Here is an 18,494-nt window from a genome sequence, read left to right on the forward strand (position 1 = left end):
GACGTCGTCCCCACAGTGACCAAATGTACATATCCCAACCAGAAGCCATGGATTACAGGCAACGTTCGCACCAAGCTAAAGGCTAGAGCTGCCACTTTCAAGGAGCACAACACTAATCCGAACGCTAATAAGAAATCCCGCTATACCCTCAGACAAACCATCAAACAGGCAAAGCATCAATACAGGACTAAGATTTAATCATACTATACTGGCTCTGATGCTCGTAGGATGTGGCAGGGCTTGCAAACTATTATGGACTACAAAGAGAAACCTAGCCGTGAGCTAACCAGTAATGCGAGCCTACCAGACGGGCTAAATTCATTTTATGCTTGCTTCGAGGCAAGCAACACTGAAGCATGCATGAGAGTACCAGCTGTTCCAGACGACTGTGATCACGCTTTCCGTAGCCGATGTGAGCAAGACCTTTAAACAGGTCAACATTCACAAGACGGATTACGGCCAGACGGTTTACCAGGACGTGTACTCAGAGCATGCGCAGACCAACTGGCAAGTGTCTTCACTGACATTTTCAACCTCTCCCTGACCTCTCCCTCTGTAATACCTACATGTTTCAAGCAGACCGCCATAGTCTCTGTGCCCAAGAAAGTGAAGTTAACCTGCCTAAATGACTACCGCCCCGTATCACTCACGTCGGTAGACATGAAGTGCTTACAAAGGCTGGTCATGGCTCACATCAACACCAATCATCCCGGAAACGCTAGACCCACTCCAATTGCTTTCCGCCCCAACAGATCCACAGATGACGCAATCTCAATCACACTCTACACTTCCCTTTCCCACATGGACAAAAGGAACACCTATGTGAGAATGCTGTTCAATGACTAGAGCTCATCATTCAATACCATAGTGCCCACAAAGCTCATCACTAAGCTAAGGACCCTGGGACTAAACACCTCCCTCTGAAACTGGATCCTGCATGCTTTGTTCCCTCCTGTACTCCCTGTTCACCCACGACTGCGTTGCCAAGCATGACTCCAGCACTATCATTACGTTTGCTGACGACACAACAGTCTGATCACCTACAATGATGAGATAGTCTACAGGGAGGAGGTCAGAGACCTGGCAGTGTGGTGCCATTACAACAACCTCTCCCTCAACGTGAGAATGGTACGACAGCGCCTTTCCCCCCTCAGGAGACTGAAAAGATTTGGCATGGGTCCCCAGTTCCTCCAAGTTCTACAGCTGCACCATCGAGAGTTTCCTGGCGGGTTGCATCACCTGGTATGGCAACTGCTCGGCATCCAACCATAAGGTGCTACAGAGGGTAGTGCGTACGGCCCAGTACATCGCTGGGGCCAAGCTTCCTGCCATCCAGGACCTATATAATAGGCGGTGTCAGAGAAAGGCCAAAAAAAGTGTCAGACTCCAATCACCCAGGTCATAGACTGTTCTCTCTGTGACCGCACAGCAAGCTGTTCCGGAGTGTCAAGTCTAGGTCTAAAAGGCTCCTTAACAGCGTCTACCCCCAAGCCATAAGACCGCTGAACAATTCATTAAATGGCCACCCGGGCTATTTGCATTGACCCCCCCCCCCCCCCTTTGTTTTTACACTGCTGCTACTCACTGTTTCTTATCTATGCTTATCTATACTCCTACTTACATGTGCAAATTACCTTGACTAACCTGTACCCCCTGTATATACAGTGTAGCCTCTTTATTGTTATTGTATTGTGTTACTTTTAATTTTTAATTTAGTTTATTTAATAAAAAATGTCTTAAGTAAGCAAGCATTTCACAGTAAGGTCTATCTATACCTGTTGTATTCGGTGCATGTGACAAATACAATTTGATTTGATTTAGAACCGCTGGGCCTTTCAACCTATAAGTAATCACTAGAGAATGTGTCCCTAAAGAATGTGTCCCTAGAGAAGTACCCGCTAGACAATGTGTCCCTAGAGAATGTGTCCCTGGAGAATGTGTCCCCAGAAAAGTACCCGCAAGAGAATGTGTCCCTAGAGAATATGTCCCTAGAGAAGTGCACGCTAGAGAATGTGTCCCTATTCACTAATTTTCACATGAAAACTAGTGAATATACAGGAGCTTTTCAGGTTAGGATGAGGGTACACTAACTCTGAGGTTATGGTTGCTGTGTGTCTATACAGGGATGTATTATATTGACCCCAACCAGGGCAGCCCCAATGATGCTCTCCTAGTCTACTGCAACTTCTCTGGCACACCCGCACAGACCTGCCTTCACCCCCGAGACGCCCAGGTAGACAACAACATCATCAGTACCCCACACACCTCACCTCTCACACCTCTCTATTTATCCCTCAGTGGGGATGCTCCTGCAATACCAAATACAGCAGGTGGCTACAGAATAATGAGATACTGTCTGGACTAGTGGAGAACAAATCCATTTATGACAGGAATCCAATAGATTTGTTTGCCTTTGAGCTAAATGCTAATATCAAGGACTGTGAACAGACACATTTTTAAGTGATTTGCCTCCAGATATCAGTGTCAACGTTTTAGAACTCAAGACATCAAGCATTGTGTGTCTGACAATTGAAACCTAATGTCCACAATCATATTCATACTTAATACCCATACTCATACATAATCATAATTGTTTATACCTGTAGATGACCATGAAGGCCTGGCTAAAGGATTCAGAGACAAACAGCTCGTTCCAATGGCTCAGCAAGCAGGAACAAGGATTTCAGGTTTACTGTTATCTCTTTCATGATATCATTCTCTATCACTCTCTCACTCTCCTCTTTGATGCACGCTCTTCCTCAGCCTGTCATGCTCTCTCTCCTCTGTCAACTATTCTCTGAACATGCCAATTCATAGTTACTTCAATTCAATAAAAAATGCATCAACTGGCTGTTTTCAATTTGTACTGGTGTCTCTCAGACTGTCATTAGCAGAGGTTAAAGAATAATTGTTCACAAACAACCACTCCGTCTCCCCTGGCCACTGGCAGTTCTATTACCCAGGGGCCAATGTGGTTCAGATGCGTTTCCTGAGGTTGCAGAGTTGTAAAGCCGTGCAAAGGATCATCTACTCATGCCACCCGGGACACAGGCTGGGTCACACAGACAGAGAGGTCAAGTTCCTGGCAGACACAAGGAGGCAGAGTTTCTTGGGAGCACTTAAAGACTGTATGGTACATTGATTTTGATGCAATAGACAAACATTTATTTAAATATTTCACCCATTGTTAAAGTAACTGTATCATTAAAGAGATACAATATCTGCATATCAAGCATGAAAGACATCTGTTTGCAGGATTTCTGATGCTTATCCCAGGCCAACTGTGTTACTGATTCAAATGTGTTACTGATTCAACTATTTCTGGTTCACTGTGTTTCTGTGTTTATGCTGGGACAGCCTGGAGAAGAGGTGGATTCGCTGGAGCCGCGGGAGTCTGTGTTTGAATTTGAGGACCTCAACCTGCTTCCTGTGAGAGATGTGGCTGTCTTCGGGGGTGGAAACTTCACACATGAATTTGGCTTCACCATCGGGCCCATCTGTTTCAGCTAGAGAGGGAGAGAGGGGGCCCTTATAGCTCCTTTTCCACTTGCTTGGACTCACAGAGCCAGGACAAGAGCCTGTGTTCAGGACCCCAATACATCTAGAGAACAAGAGGACAAAGGGAATCGCTCCACCATTTTGTGAGGGCATCACTCCTCTTTCCATGTGATATATTTGTTGGAGAACATCGATCAATTCTCTTGTCGACTGGCTCCACATAAATGAATCTTTGAGAGGGCATCAACTTCCACAGGCTCAAATTCTTTCGGACAATTGTATTTTTGTTTACAGAGACATTTGTTGTGTAATGAATAATTTATATAATGTTGTTTTGATTTCTATATGTAATGGTTATTTAGAATTTTTTCAAAAACATTTTAGAACAGCGGTTTATGCTGTAAAGCCTTCCATTACATCCAACAACTTATTTTGTATACAGATATTTAATCACTCTTTTGTTGCTGATAATTTTTTCTGCACAGCAGGACATGCAAACGTGTAGTGTATTCAATGTTAAAAAAGGCTTCTAAAGTTTGTAATTTCCATTTGAAAATGTCAGACATGTATCAACCCCTAAAATGTCCATTAATTACAATCCACATAATAATTCACATTTCCTGTTGATGCAGGATTATTTTCCTGCTGTAGCAAACTGGCTCAAATTAGATCCTACATCTGTATGAACAGTCCTTTTCCAGAATGGTCTGTTTTTTATCTGATGCAGTAGATTCAAGCGGTCAACAATGTGTTCCATTTGGACACGACTAATGTTGTCTTATGGGTCATCACTGACCTTTCAAAAGGTGCTTACTGAGAAACCACTGCTTGTACTTGAGGAGGCCAAAAAACTTGCTGTTGAGTTGTTGATCTTGTTTCTTTAGTAAACCCTGATCTCTTGTAATGAACCTATTCCCTCCCTTTTGGCAGTGATTGGGGCAAGAAACCTTATTTCATTCATGCTTGACATGTTCTGTTACTGGCCTATTTCTTATTTGTAAAAAAATGATGTACCGCATACTGTCCGTGCTTGTTTCAGCTCATTCTTATGGTACAGTCTCAGGTACAGTCTTGATATTCAACACAGACACTGATGTGCACACTACGTGATGTGTATGATTAAAAACATAACTCATTTGATGTGTTTTAAATCTGTTTTAGGTGTTCTAATAAAGGGGCATTATGTTGGGCTGCTGGCTCTCCTGCTTTAGCACTGAGCAATCACTTTCCGAGTCCTCTCTTTGTTCAACCAATTAAGTGCTGAGGCTCAAAGAAGGGCAGTGTACACTGTAGCTGCTCAGCAAAGCTAGGATTGCTGAAGAGGTGGTTTCATTGGCCTGTGTTCACAAAACATTTTAGTGTAGGAGCGCTGATCAAGGATCAGTTTAGCCTATTAGATCATAATTATATGGATATGGGGACCTGATCCTCGATCAGCCCTCCTACTCTGAGACTGTGAATATGGGCCATTGAGAGCAGTGCATTTAATATTTTCAGTCACAGAACAATTCAGTGCTGTAGTGGTCTGTCTCTATGCGTAACGGCCAACCAACGAACAGGGAATTCAGGAAGGTTTCAGGGAGCGTTCAGTCTTAGCATGCAGTAGCTTGCATAAAGGAATATGTATTATGTTACGTCTTATAAGTACTCAACCCCAAATCAGTAGCCACCTTCCATTACAAACTCCAGAAAGAACTTTCCCAGCATTGCTGATATAAATGTTTGGTAAAAGGGTAGACACAGTGTCCCTTTGTAGTCGAAGGCTTATTCTCTAAATGTTGTCTCCGAACACACTTGGATCACTGATAGGTAGGGGGGATAGGTAGGTGTAATTATTTCACAGTAAGGTTGTATTCGGTGCATGTGACAGATAACATTTGATTTGATTTCTCAGGAACAATGTTCAGGGTTTATTAGAAAGTTAATGTATTATTAATTTATCCCATTTTTTTGGTATCCTAAACACATGCAATTGGTAGCCTAACATCAACATTCAACATGATTGCCTTAGCTGGCTGAGACGGATCATTGGTGCTTTTTTAGTTTTTGTTTTGTAAAAATTCTCATCATTTGATTTTATGTTATTATTGTCAGAAAATTATATACTGGACATGTTTATACCTGTGTATAATTCAGCATCTCATTCAGAGAAATGTATTAGCTAAATAAAAAAAATCACATAACAGTATTCTGTACTTTCATATTGTATCAACTATAGCCCAAAAGACCATGGGTTTATTTAAAAGAAACGTTTTCTTGATGTAAAAAGGTTAATGATGCTTAATCTCCATAGGTAGACAGGTTGCCTCCCACAATGTAAACAATCTTTCAGTTGCTCTAGGTCTAGTATTTCCAAGACTAGTTTGTGCTTTGTTCAATCTCAGAAAGTATGGGCATAGACAGTACGGTATGTGAGTATGGGTTAACGCACGCGTAACCAATGATGACGCAGCCTCGAGTCATGTGACCCACACTGAACTGTCACTGGTGAGTTGTGTTTACGAGGATGCAACTGCTGCTAAACTACCATTTTCAGCAGTTGAGGTTTGTAAAATTTACTACACTGGGCACCCGAATGTAGCTAAACGTTGGTCTTTGCAAAACCGTCCACTGTTTGGGAGCAAACGAAAAGTAAAAAATAGAACGTTAGCTAACAAGCTAGCTTGCCATGTTATTCTCTCTTCACTTGCGAGAAATGTGGATCAATTCTCAAAAGTAGCGTTACAAGTCAACAATTGGATAGCTAGCAAGGAGCAAATATATTCGGTTGTAGGTAGGGTTGCCAACTTTCTCACTACCAAATAAGGGACAAAAGGTCTAGTGCCAGTGCACGGTGTCACCGGGGTATGTATGGTGTTGTGTATTCTTATTCAATTGGAAAGGCAAAACATTTGTATATTCCAATTAGCCTATAGCTTTACTAAAACTGTATCATTATGTAAACTTATGTGAATATACCTCCAAATAAATTATCAAAGAAATCACAATTTGGATCTTTTACAGCAAAAAGATGCAAAAGAGGAAAAGGGGCATGAGTCACTCACAAAGTCTACATATTTTTTGATGCTCTTGACTGATTCAAGCAGTCCTTTCTTTTCTCCTCTTGCATAGCCAGAGTCACAGGTCCCAGATATTTGAAGTTCATTTTTGATCAGCTCTGTGCTACATCAGTTTCTTGAGTCTGACCATTTAATGGTCATTAGACAGAAAATCCTCTCTACAAAGGCATTTGAGCCTGGCACACTGAGGACAAATGAGACAATCCTGAACATGTTGATCAAGTTGGCTTTTCCTAGGTTTTGGAAAACTGCCTACTTCTCACGGGTGGATTTTGTGGTATCCTGTCTGGCTTTCTGTATTTCCTCCTGGCTTGCACAACACTCTTCATAGAGTTGGTCCATACTGACTGTCTCTGTCATTTCGAGGGCAACCACCTGCTCCAGGTCAGTGAAGGAGAGATCCTCATAGAGGCCGATCAGTTTTACCAATACATGTTCTGGTGAAAAATCAAACCACTTGTCAATGTATGTAATGACTCGTGCAGGTCATGATGGGCAGACGAAAATTCCAAATAGTATCCGTAAAGTTCGTAGAAACATGTCAAACTTTTTTTATAATCAATCCTCAGGTTGTTTTTACAATAAATAATCGATAATATTTCATCCTGATCGTAGCTTTTTCAATAGAGAGAAAATGTCTGCTCCAAGCTGTTGTGCATGCAAAACTCTGCTGGCACCCAGCCATCCACTGACGCGATGTGATCGTTCTCACTCATTTTTCAGAATAAAAGCCTGAAACTATGTCTAAAGACTGTTCACACCATGTGGAAGCCGTAGGAAAATGAATCTGGTTGATATCCCTTTAAATGGAGGGAAGGCATGCAATGGAACAGAGAGGTTTCAGGAAAAACAGCACTTCCTGGTTGGATTTTCCTCAGGTGTTCGCCTGCAATATCAGTTCTGTTATACTCACAGACAATATTTTGACAGTTTTGGAAACTTTAGAGTGTATATATGCATATTCTAGATTCTGGGCCTGAGAAATAGGCAGTTTCATTTGGGTACGTTTTTCATCCAAACATCAAAATACTGCCCCCTACACTCAACAGGTTAAGTAAATTTGAGGTATAAACTGTAACTCGGCCACTCAGGAACATTCACTGTCTTCATGGTAAGCAACTCCATTGTAGATTTGGACTTGTTTTAGGTTATTTTCCTGCTTTAAAGTGAGTACATCTACCAGATTTTCCTCTAGGATTTTGCCTGTGCTTAGCTCCATTCTATTTTTTTTTTATCCTGAAAGACTCCCCATTACGTAATGAGCATACCCATAACATGATGCAAAGCAGCACTATGCTTGAACATATGGAGAGGTACTCAGTAATGTGTTGTATTGGATTTGCCCCAAACAAAACACTTTGTATTCAAGACAAAAAGTTAATTGCTTTGCCACATTTTGTTTATGTTACTAAAGTGCCTTATTGAAAACAGGATGCATGTTTTGGAATATTTTTGTTCTGTACAAGCTTCCATCTTTTCACTCTGTCATTTTGGTTAGTATTGTGGAGTAATTACAATGTACATCCTCAGTTTGCTCCTATCGCAGCCATGAAACTTTTACTGTTTTAAAGTCACCATTGGTCTCATTGTGAAATCCCTGAGCGGTCTCCTTCCTATCCTGCAACTGAGTTAGGAAGGACGCCTGTACCTTTGTATTGACTGGGTTTATTGATACACCGTCCAAAGTTTTCCATTTGGAAAACCTCTAGTCTTTGGTTGAATCTATGTTTGAAAGATACTGCTCGATTGAGGACCTTACAGATAATTGTATGTTTGGGCATAGCTGCCGGAAAATGTTTTGGGGTGGGGATGCCGCTATTTTTATTTTGCCCACGGCTATATCGGTCTGCTAATACAGCACTACTAAATGCCCATTGCTTAATGGCCATGCTACAGGCGGCAATATCGGTCTGTTAATACAGGACTAGTAAAGGCCCAGTGCACTACTTTTGTGAATTTAAAAATAAATACAAATAATGCAAATATTGCCCATGCTATAGATGTATATATTGGTCCGCTAAAAGCCAATTTATGCTTGATCTGAAAATGTGGTTTTTCAGGGGGTGCTGCAGCACCCCTACTTCCCACAGCTATGTGTGTGGGGTACAGAGATGAGGTAGTCATTCAAAAATAAATAGTGTTAAACACTATTATTGCACACATAGGGAGTCCATCCATTATTAAAGAAAAAAAAGAGCGGTATATCTTAGCTTGCATTTTGATTCAGAAAAGGTTGGTGACCACTGTCCCACAGCCACACACCTGTCAAAACGCTCACAACAGTACTGTGAATGGGGGCCATATGTATCAAGCGACTCAAAGTAAGAGCGACCCCCTGTATGTTGAATCTTATTCAGGGTGATCTAAAAGGCTAAACTGATCCTAAATCAGAACTTATACTCAGAGAGGCTTGAGACATACGGCCCTAGGCAATATGCAAAAGCAGTGTCATGAATGTGAGGAGAAGTTTTCATTTGTATAGGGCAGACTAGGCTACATCTTCTTGGGTATTGTTTTATTTAGATAGATTCCAGTGACAAAGCCTCTTGAGACAATGATGCATTGTTTTTCATCATGGTTCACTGATAATTGCTCACATAGGCATTTGGGGCTCAGCACAGGTGTTAATTATGGTAGGTGGCCAGTCTGAGTGTAGCTTGTTGTGCCTCTAGCTATTTTTGTTGTCTCCCAATAGAGAGCATCCCTCAATCCTCACTGCTTGCTCTCACCCTGGTTAGATCAGTTTGTGAGCTAGTGGAAAAACAACCATCTAGAGATGTTGAAGTTGTACCAGGCAAGTAAAACAATAGCTATCACAGAGTCTGTCAAAAGCTTTTGTCCCTCTTTAATGGTGATCTGGTATGGGGAAATTATCCGGGGTCCTACTGTCATTTGAATTGAGAGATTGCTTTTGAGTGCTTCTTTTCCTCTTCTCTATAGAAGTGAGAGCAGCTGTCTCAGCTGCAGCGCAGTCTCATCCTCTTCCTGCTAGCTCTGCTGCTGATATGTGGATTGCTCTCCTACCCCAGGTTCTCAGAGCAATGGAGAGGTAGTTCTCCTTTCCCACACTCCACTGGCTGTTAGATAAAGAAAGCTGATGAGTATTTTGTATTTGTATGCTGCTGTTGATGTCTATTTATTGAACCCTTATTTTACCAGGTAAGTTGACTGAGAACACATTTTAATTTACAGCAACGACCTGGGTAATAGTTACAGGAGAGAGAAGGGGGATGAATTAGCCACTTGGAAGCTACGGATGATTAGATCGCCATGATGGCATGAGGGCCAGATTGGGAGGACACCGGAGTTAACACCCCAACTCTTACGATAAATGCCATGGGATCTTTAGTGACCACAGAGAGTACAGCGCGCAGGATCATGTGCTTTGTATTGCTATGCATTGATTTCTGTGTCGTGGTGTGTTTATGTGCGCTTAGGCATGTTGGACAGGGCGGTAAGGGATAACTGGGATGGAGACAGGGAAAGAGGCCTGAAACCCGTCCCCCCAGGGGTCAACCATCGGCCCAGCTAGAGGTCCAGCTGTTGGCCTGGCGGGTGTAGCTGTCGGCCCAGAGCTGGGTCCAGCAGTGGTTCCAGGACTCATACCAGAACCCCAAAGACCAAAAGTCCCTTCTCTACCCAAACCCGTAGCCAAGGTCAGGACCAGTCTGACTATTGTAGTAAATGATCAGTTTCAATTAATTTTATGTTTAATTAAACCTACCAAACATTCAAGTGATTCTGGGTCCAAGAACAGACAGTGAAGCAACTGTTTTGGCTGTCCTTCAGCGCCTTTGTCAGAACATACTGTAATCTATTGTAATTAACTGTGTTTACCTACATAGAAGAGACTATTCCCAAACAAGAGAGGACCTCCAAGCCTGCAGAAGGAGGGGAATGTATCCGATTCACTGGTAAAACTAGCAGAAAAAGAACCAGTGGAGAAAGCTGAAGAGGAAGAGCAGGGAGAGAAGCCGCTTGTCAGGTAAAACCCTATTTGGTATTTTATTAGGATCCCCATTAGCTGTTGCGAAAGCAGCTGCTACTTTTCCTGGGGTCCACACAAAACATGAAACATGACATAATACAGAACATTAATAGACAAGAACAGCTCAAGGACAGAACTACATCAATTTAAAAAAGGCACATGTAGCCCATCAATACATACAAACAAACAATATAGGTCAAATAAGGGAGAGGTGTTGTGCCTGAGGTGTTGCTTTTGTTAAACCAGGTTTGCTGTTCATTTGAGCAATATGAGATGGAACCGAGCTCCATGCAATAATGGCTCTATTTAATACTGTACACTTTCTTAATTTTTTTCTGGATTTGGGGACTGTGAAAAGACCCCTGGTGGCATGTCTGGTGGGGTAAGTGTGTGTGTCAGAGCTGTAAGTGGACCATGCATACAATTTGGTATTTTCAACACATTAATGTTCCTTTTAAAAATAAGTGAAGCAGTTAGTGTCTCCTCAACTCTTAGCCAAGAGCAACTGGCATTCATAGTATTTGTATTAGCCCTCTGATTACAATGAAGAGCAAGACGTGCTGTTCTGTTCTTGGCCAGCTGGAGCTTAACTAGGTCTTTCCTTGCAGCGCTCGACCACACAACTGGACAATAATCAAGATAAGATAAAACAAGAGCCTGCATGACTTGCTTTTTGGAGTGTGGTGTCAAGAAAGCAGAGCATCTCTTTTTTTTCGAACAGATGTCTCGCCAGCTTTACAACCATTTATCCTATCTGTTTTGACCATGAAAGTTTACAATGTAAAACCAAGTCATTTAGTCTCCTCAGTTTGTTCACCAGCCAAACCATTCATTAACAAATTCAGCTGAGGTCTCGAACTTAGGGAATGATTTGTACCAAATACAATGCTCATAGCTTTAGAGATATTTAGGACCAGTTTATTACTGGCCATCCATTCCAAAACAGACTGCAACTCTTTGTTAAGGGTTTTAGTGACTTCCTTAACTGTGGTTGTGACGTGTATATGGTTGAATCATCAGCATACATGGACACACATGCTTTGTTTAATGCCAGTGTCAGGTCATTGGTAAAAAAATAAAAGAGTAGAGGACCTAGAGAGCTGCCCTTCAGTACACCACACTTTACATGTTTCACATTAGAGTATATATACTCCAATTTAGGCACTCCTCCTTCTCTCCAATCCTTACATCAATTATGGTTTGACAGGAAGAGGGTAATAGGGTATAAAAATGTAATTTTTCCCTTAAGGGGATCTGACCTGACCTCAACCACTCATTTGACTAATCCACAGACTAATTCATCCGTATCCCCTATAGCAATCCTGCGACTTCCTCCCGTCCACCCAACACATTCCAAAGCCATCTGGCTCCTACAGATAACCATTAACCTCTGAAACCAGTCTCTATCACTCCTTAGATACGATATTTCTGAGTATAACAATGTTCCAAGTTTAACCCATAATCTAAAACTCCCTCGTTTTGCAAATTTTAACTCCACACTGTTCAACATTACATTCACTTGGAAATTACTTAGAATTGGACAAACAATAATAATAAAACATGAACAAAAAATAAAACATTATTAACATTCACAGTTAGGCTTATGGCCTCTGTTCTATATATATATATGCACCCTCTTACTTCCATCTCTCATCACACAACAGAATGCCATTCCAGCTGAATCTGTTGGCTTTCTCCCCTCCAGCTAGAGCTGCTTTTAGTTTCTCCACTTTCTCCTTCTGGTTCCTAAGAGAGTGATAGCATAATACTTGGAAAACAACAAAAAGACACACAAAACAAAACAGTGTTAACAATGTGGTAAGCTATGCATAATTATATGTGCATGAAAATCAGTCTGAGACCATGACAATTCCCAATCTCTCTTCACCTGACTCTATGCCTCTAGGATACTTTTCTGATGGATTCCCCAAAAATGAAAGCCCTAAAAAGCCTCCTCATGCTTTCACCCAGTCTTCCCCTTTCCTGCCCCAGGTTCCAAGAGGTGTTCCCAAGCCAAGTCATTTTCACTTTGTTCCGTGTCTCCCACATTGTCACCTGATAGGTATGTTACTTGATTGGCAAGTGCGTATCCATAATCAATGCTACATCCTCTTGAGATTACTCAGCACTTGAGGTCAACCGATTAATCGGCATGGCCGATTTAATTAGGGGCGATTTCAAGTTTTCATAACAATCGGTAATCTGCCTTTTTTGATGCCGATTATGGCCGATTACATTGCAATCCACGAGGAGACTGCATGGCAGGCTGACCAGCTGTTACGCGAGTGCAGCATCAAAAGAACCTTGTGGTTGCAAGGAGCAAAGGTAAGTTGCTAGCATTAAACTTATCTTATTAAAAAAAAACAATCAATCTTCACATTATCACTAGTTAACTACACATGGTTGATATTACTAGGTTAACTAGCTTGTCCTGCGTTGCATATAATCAATCCGGTGCCTGTTAATTTATCATCGAATCACAGCCTACTTCAACTTCGCCAAACGGGTGATGATTTAAGCGCATTTATGAAAAAAGCACAATCGTTTCATAAATGTACCTAACCATAAACATCAATGCCTTTCTTAAAACCTCTTAAGGCGCTCTAGAATTTTGTTAAAAATCGCACAAAATTTCAACGTCCTGCTACTCATGCCAGGAATATAGTATATGCATATGATTAGTATGTGTGGATAGAAAACACTCTGAAGTTTCTAAAACGGGTTAAATCATGTCTGTGACTATAACAGAACGTGAATAGCAAGCGAAATCCCAAGAAAAACCTGGTCACAAAAAAAAAAAAACAGTATCCATCCGCCAGTCTCTGAATTGTCTATGGCAAGGGAAAATAGATAGCGGTCAGTTTACAGCTTTCCTACAGCTTCCACACGATGTCGCCAGTACTGGCAATTCTATTGAAGTTAATCCTTGGTGATATGAGAAATAGGCACTTCCTCTCGTCGAGTAAACAACAGGAAGTTAATGGAAGAGAGAATGTGGACCATGATTTCCAGAGTAGCTGCTATTGAATACAGATCGCCCCGTGATCAATTTGATCGATTATTAACGTTTACTAATACCTAAAGTTGGGTTACAAAAGTAGTTTGAAGTGTTTTGTCAAAGTTTATAGGCAACTTTTTACTTTTAAAAAATGACGTTGCGTTTTGGAAAGCTGTTTTTTCCTGGATCAGACGGGCTATATAAATTGACATTTTAGGTATACATGGACGGATTTAATCGAAAAAAGACCCAATTGTGATGTTTATGGGACATATAGGAGTGCCAACAAAGAAGCTCGTCAAAGGTAATGAATGTTTTATATTTTATTTCTGCGTTTTGTGTAGCGCCGGCTACGCTAATTCTTCAGGTATTTCGGGGTGTTGCATGCTATCAGATAATAGCTTCTCATGCTTTCGCCGAAAAGCATTTTAAAAATCTGACATGTTGGCTAGATTCACAACGAGTGTAGCTTTAATTCAGTACCCTGCATGTGTGTTTTAATGAAAGTTTGAGTTTTATCGGGTACTATTAGCATTTGGCGTTGCGCACTTCCATTTCCTGTTGGCTAGGTGAGACGCTGGCGATCTGACGTCACCTTCCATGATAACCTCAAAAAAGCACAGATCAGAACAACAGTTTAATTCATTTCTGTTTCAGGAAATCCAGACAAGCATGGACTATTTGACAAATTATTACATGAACCTTTTCTTAATAACATTATCTCTATGACACATGTCAAAGAGCATAACGACATACTGTTACTGCTAAAACCATTTTCAAAATTAGTTCATACTCCCTTATTTTACTGTCGACCTCTCGGAGGAGTTACCAGATCAGGGAAGTTAGTACCCCACACTCCAGTATCCTAATCCGGTGAAATTTGTATCGAAACAAAAACACAAATGGAAAATCAACAATTCACATATCACAATCCATTTGGAGTAACTGTCATCCCTATTTAATATATATTTTTCCTTCTATATGCAGACTGAACAAAGTACATTTGTATATTTAACCAAAGACCAAAGATCCCAAGAAATTGGTAATTTTCCCTTCGAACACATGATTCACATCGTGATTCAAAAACAACATGTTAAAACCTCTTAGAGACATGTGAGACGCTAGCGTCCCACCTAGTCATCAGGAAATGGAAGTGCGCAATGCCAAATGCTAATAGTACTCGATAAAACTCAAACTTTCATTAAAACACACATGCAGGGTACTGAATTAAAGCTACACTCGTTGTGAATCTAGCCAACATGTCAGATTTTTAAAATGCTTTTCGGCGAAAGCATGAGAAGCTATTATCTGATAGCATGCAACACCCCGAAATACCTGAAGGGGACGTAAACAAAAGAATTAGCGTAGCCGGCACTACACAAAACGCAGAAATAAAATATAAAACATTCATTACCTTTGACAAGCTTCTTTGTTGGCACTCCTATATGTCCCATAAACATCACAATTGGGTCTTTTTCCTGATTTAAATCTGTCCATGTATACCCGAAATGTCAATTTATATAGCCCGTCTGATCCATCCAAAAGCTCTGTTCCAAAACGCAACGTCATTTTTTAAAATTAAATAAGTTGCCTATATTCTTTGACAAAACACTTCAAACTACTTTTGTAACCCAACTTTAGGTATTTGTAAACGTTAATAATCAATCAAATTGATCACTGGGCGATCTGTATTCAATAGCAGCTACTCTTGAAATCGTGGTCCTTTGTCTCTCTCCCATAAGTCTCTTCCTGTTCACTGGACGAAAGGAAGGACCTATTTCTCGTTCCACCAAAGATTTAAACCAATGAAAATGCCAGTACTGGTGACATCATGTGGAAGTTGTAGGAACTGCAACCTCACCGTTATCTATTTTTGCTTGCAATAAACAATTCAGAGACTGGCGGATGAATACTTTTTTTGTGGTTTTTGTGACCAGGTTTTTCTTGGGATTTCGCTTGCTGTTCACGTTCTGTTATAGACATTATTTAACCAGTTTTAGAAACTTCAGTGTTTTCTATCCACACATACTAATCCTATGCATATACTATGTTCCTGGCATGAGTAGCAGGACGTTGAAATGTTGCACGATTTTTAACAAAATGTTGAAATAATTCAGGGAGCTTTAAGAGGTTAAATCAAAAATAAACAAATTCAAATAACCAATGAACTTAGAATTATTGATAACCCCATAAGGAAATAATAATATCTCACAAAGTAATGGAAAAATAGAACAGAAACTGGTATTTCTCATTCATTTTATAATTAAATCCCACCTGTTTCTATCATTTCTAGTAAGATTGATCAGGCCTCACCAGAAAGTCAGGATACAGGGCATTCGACACCATTAAATATTTCCTCTCCCTTTTCTTTCCCTGTCCTTCAGAAACCATTTCAAACCCTTCCAAACATTTCCATCTTTCTGCAGACCCAATTTAAAACTGATTTGAAAAGACCCCATCCAAAATACATCCCACTGTATCAGCACCACTAATGCATATTCGTAACTGTTAAATTGTGCGTGCGTGCTGGTGAACCTTAAATCAAAAACACACATGAACAGGCCTTACTTATCTGGAACTCCGTATATGGCCTAATCCAGATAAATTTATATTTAAATCTGCCAAATATTACTTACTGCTCTGCCCAATACCACAGTCTCTAGGGACATTTCAACGAGAGATAATGAAACCTCCCCTTCTGGAAAAGAAAGTTTACATTTCATTGGCATTCACTATGCTATATTTTAATCAGCAATTCAAAAGTATTAATTATAAATCAAACATGATAATTGTATATCTAAAAAACATTTAATTTTAGATTTAGTAACCCCTTTGCTAATTCCTCGTTACCCCTCCACCTTTTTGTACATTCTAGAAATATATTTCAGAATAAAACCACAAAATGTCTCGTGATCAAAAAACCCCCCAAGGCTTTCTGAGTTTACAAGGAGTGTTTGGCCATATAATTAAACAATTTAACCTTTAGAATCCATCCCCCTGGCATTTTGCCTAGATTCTTCAACCCAAAATATGTTTTCCTGTGCCAATTTAGCCAATTTCTCATCATAAAGAATCCGCAATATTTGATCCCTGGCCTCCACTAAAAAGTTAGGTAAGATGTGATCTCATACGTCTTCTTTCACATAGAAACTGTAATCTCTATGAATCACTATTGATCAAACTGAAAAATGCACCCACTTGCATAGCGGCATTTCCTCCGAATGCAGAAGGTTCCATTCCTACTTACACACATTCTTCCAAAGTCCGATAGCTCCCTGTTTTAGATGTGGGACTATCTCCCTACGCTTTTGATGTTTTTTCGCTACATTTCTTTGTCTTACCGTGGCCATTGAAACTATAGTTAGTGACTTCCCTGTGGTCCTATTAAGCATTAGCATTTTCACTTTTCACTTTTGTGCCCAGCGTGCCTCCTACTCAGTCCCAGATGCTAATATATGCATATTATTAGTAGTATTGGATAGAAAACACTCTGAAGTTTCTAAAACTGTTGGAACGATGTCTGTGAGTATAACAGAACTCACATGGTAGGCAAAAACCTGAGAAAATCTGGAAATTTGAGGCTTTGTAGTTTTTGAGCTCGGCCCTATCGAATACACCGTGGGATATGGGTCAAGATGCACTTCCTAAGGCTTCCACTAGATGTCAACCATCTTTAGACATTTGAATGAGGCTTCTACTGTGAAGTGAGACCAGATGAGAGCTCTTTGAGTCAGTGGTCTGGCAGAGTGTCACAGCCTCATGACGCGCGGTCACGAGAGTTAGCTTTCGTTCCATGGCTTTTCAACAGACAATGAAATTCTCCGGGTTGGAACATTATTGAACTTTTATGATGAAAACATCCTAAAGATTGATTCTATACTTAGTTTGACAAGTTTCTTCGACCTGTAATATAACTTTTTGAACGTTTCGTCCGACTGGACCAGATCACTCTTTTGGATTTGTTTACCAAACGCCCTAACAAAAGAAGCTATTGGACATAAATGGACATAAATGATGGACATTATCAAACAAAACAATCATTTATTGTGGAACAGCGATTCCTGGGAGTGTATTCTGATGAAGATCATCAAAGGTAAGTGAATATTTATAATGCTATTTATGAATAATGTTGACTACCCAACATAGTGGATATTTCTCTGGCTGGTTTGGGCTCTGAGCGCCGTTCTCAGATTATGCTTTTTCCATAAAGTTTTTTTGAAATCTGACACAGCGGTTACATTAAGGAGAAGGGTATCTAAAGTTCCATGCATAACACTAGAATTTTCATCAACATTTATAATGAGTATTTCTGTGAATTCAGTGCAATACATGTTGAGTGCCCTTCTCTGTAAGCAGTCTGTTGTTAATTTGTTGACAGCGAAATAGCATTGTATTTGGTCAAACACAATGTTTCCAACAGGTTGCTAATAGCTGGCAGTTTTCTGTTAGAACCAGTAAAGGCTGCTTTACCACTCTCTTGGGTAGTGGAATGACTTTTGCTTCCCTCCAGGCTTGAGGACAAAGACTTTCCTCGAGGCTCAGATTAAAGATACGACAGATAGGAGTGTCTATAGAGCCAGCTACCATCCTCAGGAGCTTTCAATTTAAGTTGTCAATGCCAGGAGGTTTGTCATTATTGATTGATAACAATAATTTGTCCACCTCTCCTACACTAACTTTACAAAATTCAAACTTGCAATGCTTTTCTTTCATTATTAGATTTTTTATGCTTGAGTACGATGGCTCACTGTTGGCATTTTCTGCCTAAATTTGCCCCCTTTGCCCATTTAAGTAATCATTAACATCAAACGGTTTTGTGATGATTGAGCCACTTGATTCGATGAAAGCAGTTGAATTTGTCTTTCTGCCCATAATTTCATTTAAAGTACTCCAAAGAGCTTTTTCCATCATTCTTTATATAATTGATATTGGCTTCATATTACAGTTTCTT

At 40.4% G+C, this 18,494-nt stretch overlaps 1 protein-coding gene across 1 annotated transcript in view; it reads left to right on the forward strand.

Annotated features, from left to right (window-relative positions):
• The window catches only part of LOC110523500 (collagen alpha-1(I) chain), a 68,778-nt gene extending 63,094 nt beyond the window's left edge, over positions 1 to 5,684 (forward strand). The window contains exons 60-63 of the mRNA XM_036977140.1: positions 2,124 to 2,233; positions 2,607 to 2,687; positions 2,951 to 3,133; positions 3,358 to 5,684. Coding sequence (XP_036833035.1) covers positions 2,124 to 2,233; positions 2,607 to 2,687; positions 2,951 to 3,133; positions 3,358 to 3,510 — 527 coding nt within the window. The 3' untranslated portion in view covers positions 3,511 to 5,684. The remainder of the gene's footprint in view (positions 1 to 2,123; positions 2,234 to 2,606; positions 2,688 to 2,950; positions 3,134 to 3,357) is intronic.
• The last annotated feature ends 12,810 nt before the right edge of the window (positions 5,685 to 18,494 follow it).

This window comes from Oncorhynchus mykiss, chromosome 5 (genome assembly GCF_013265735.2).
Source record: "Oncorhynchus mykiss isolate Arlee chromosome 5, USDA_OmykA_1.1, whole genome shotgun sequence".
NCBI lineage: Eukaryota > Metazoa > Chordata > Actinopteri > Salmoniformes > Salmonidae > Oncorhynchus > Oncorhynchus mykiss.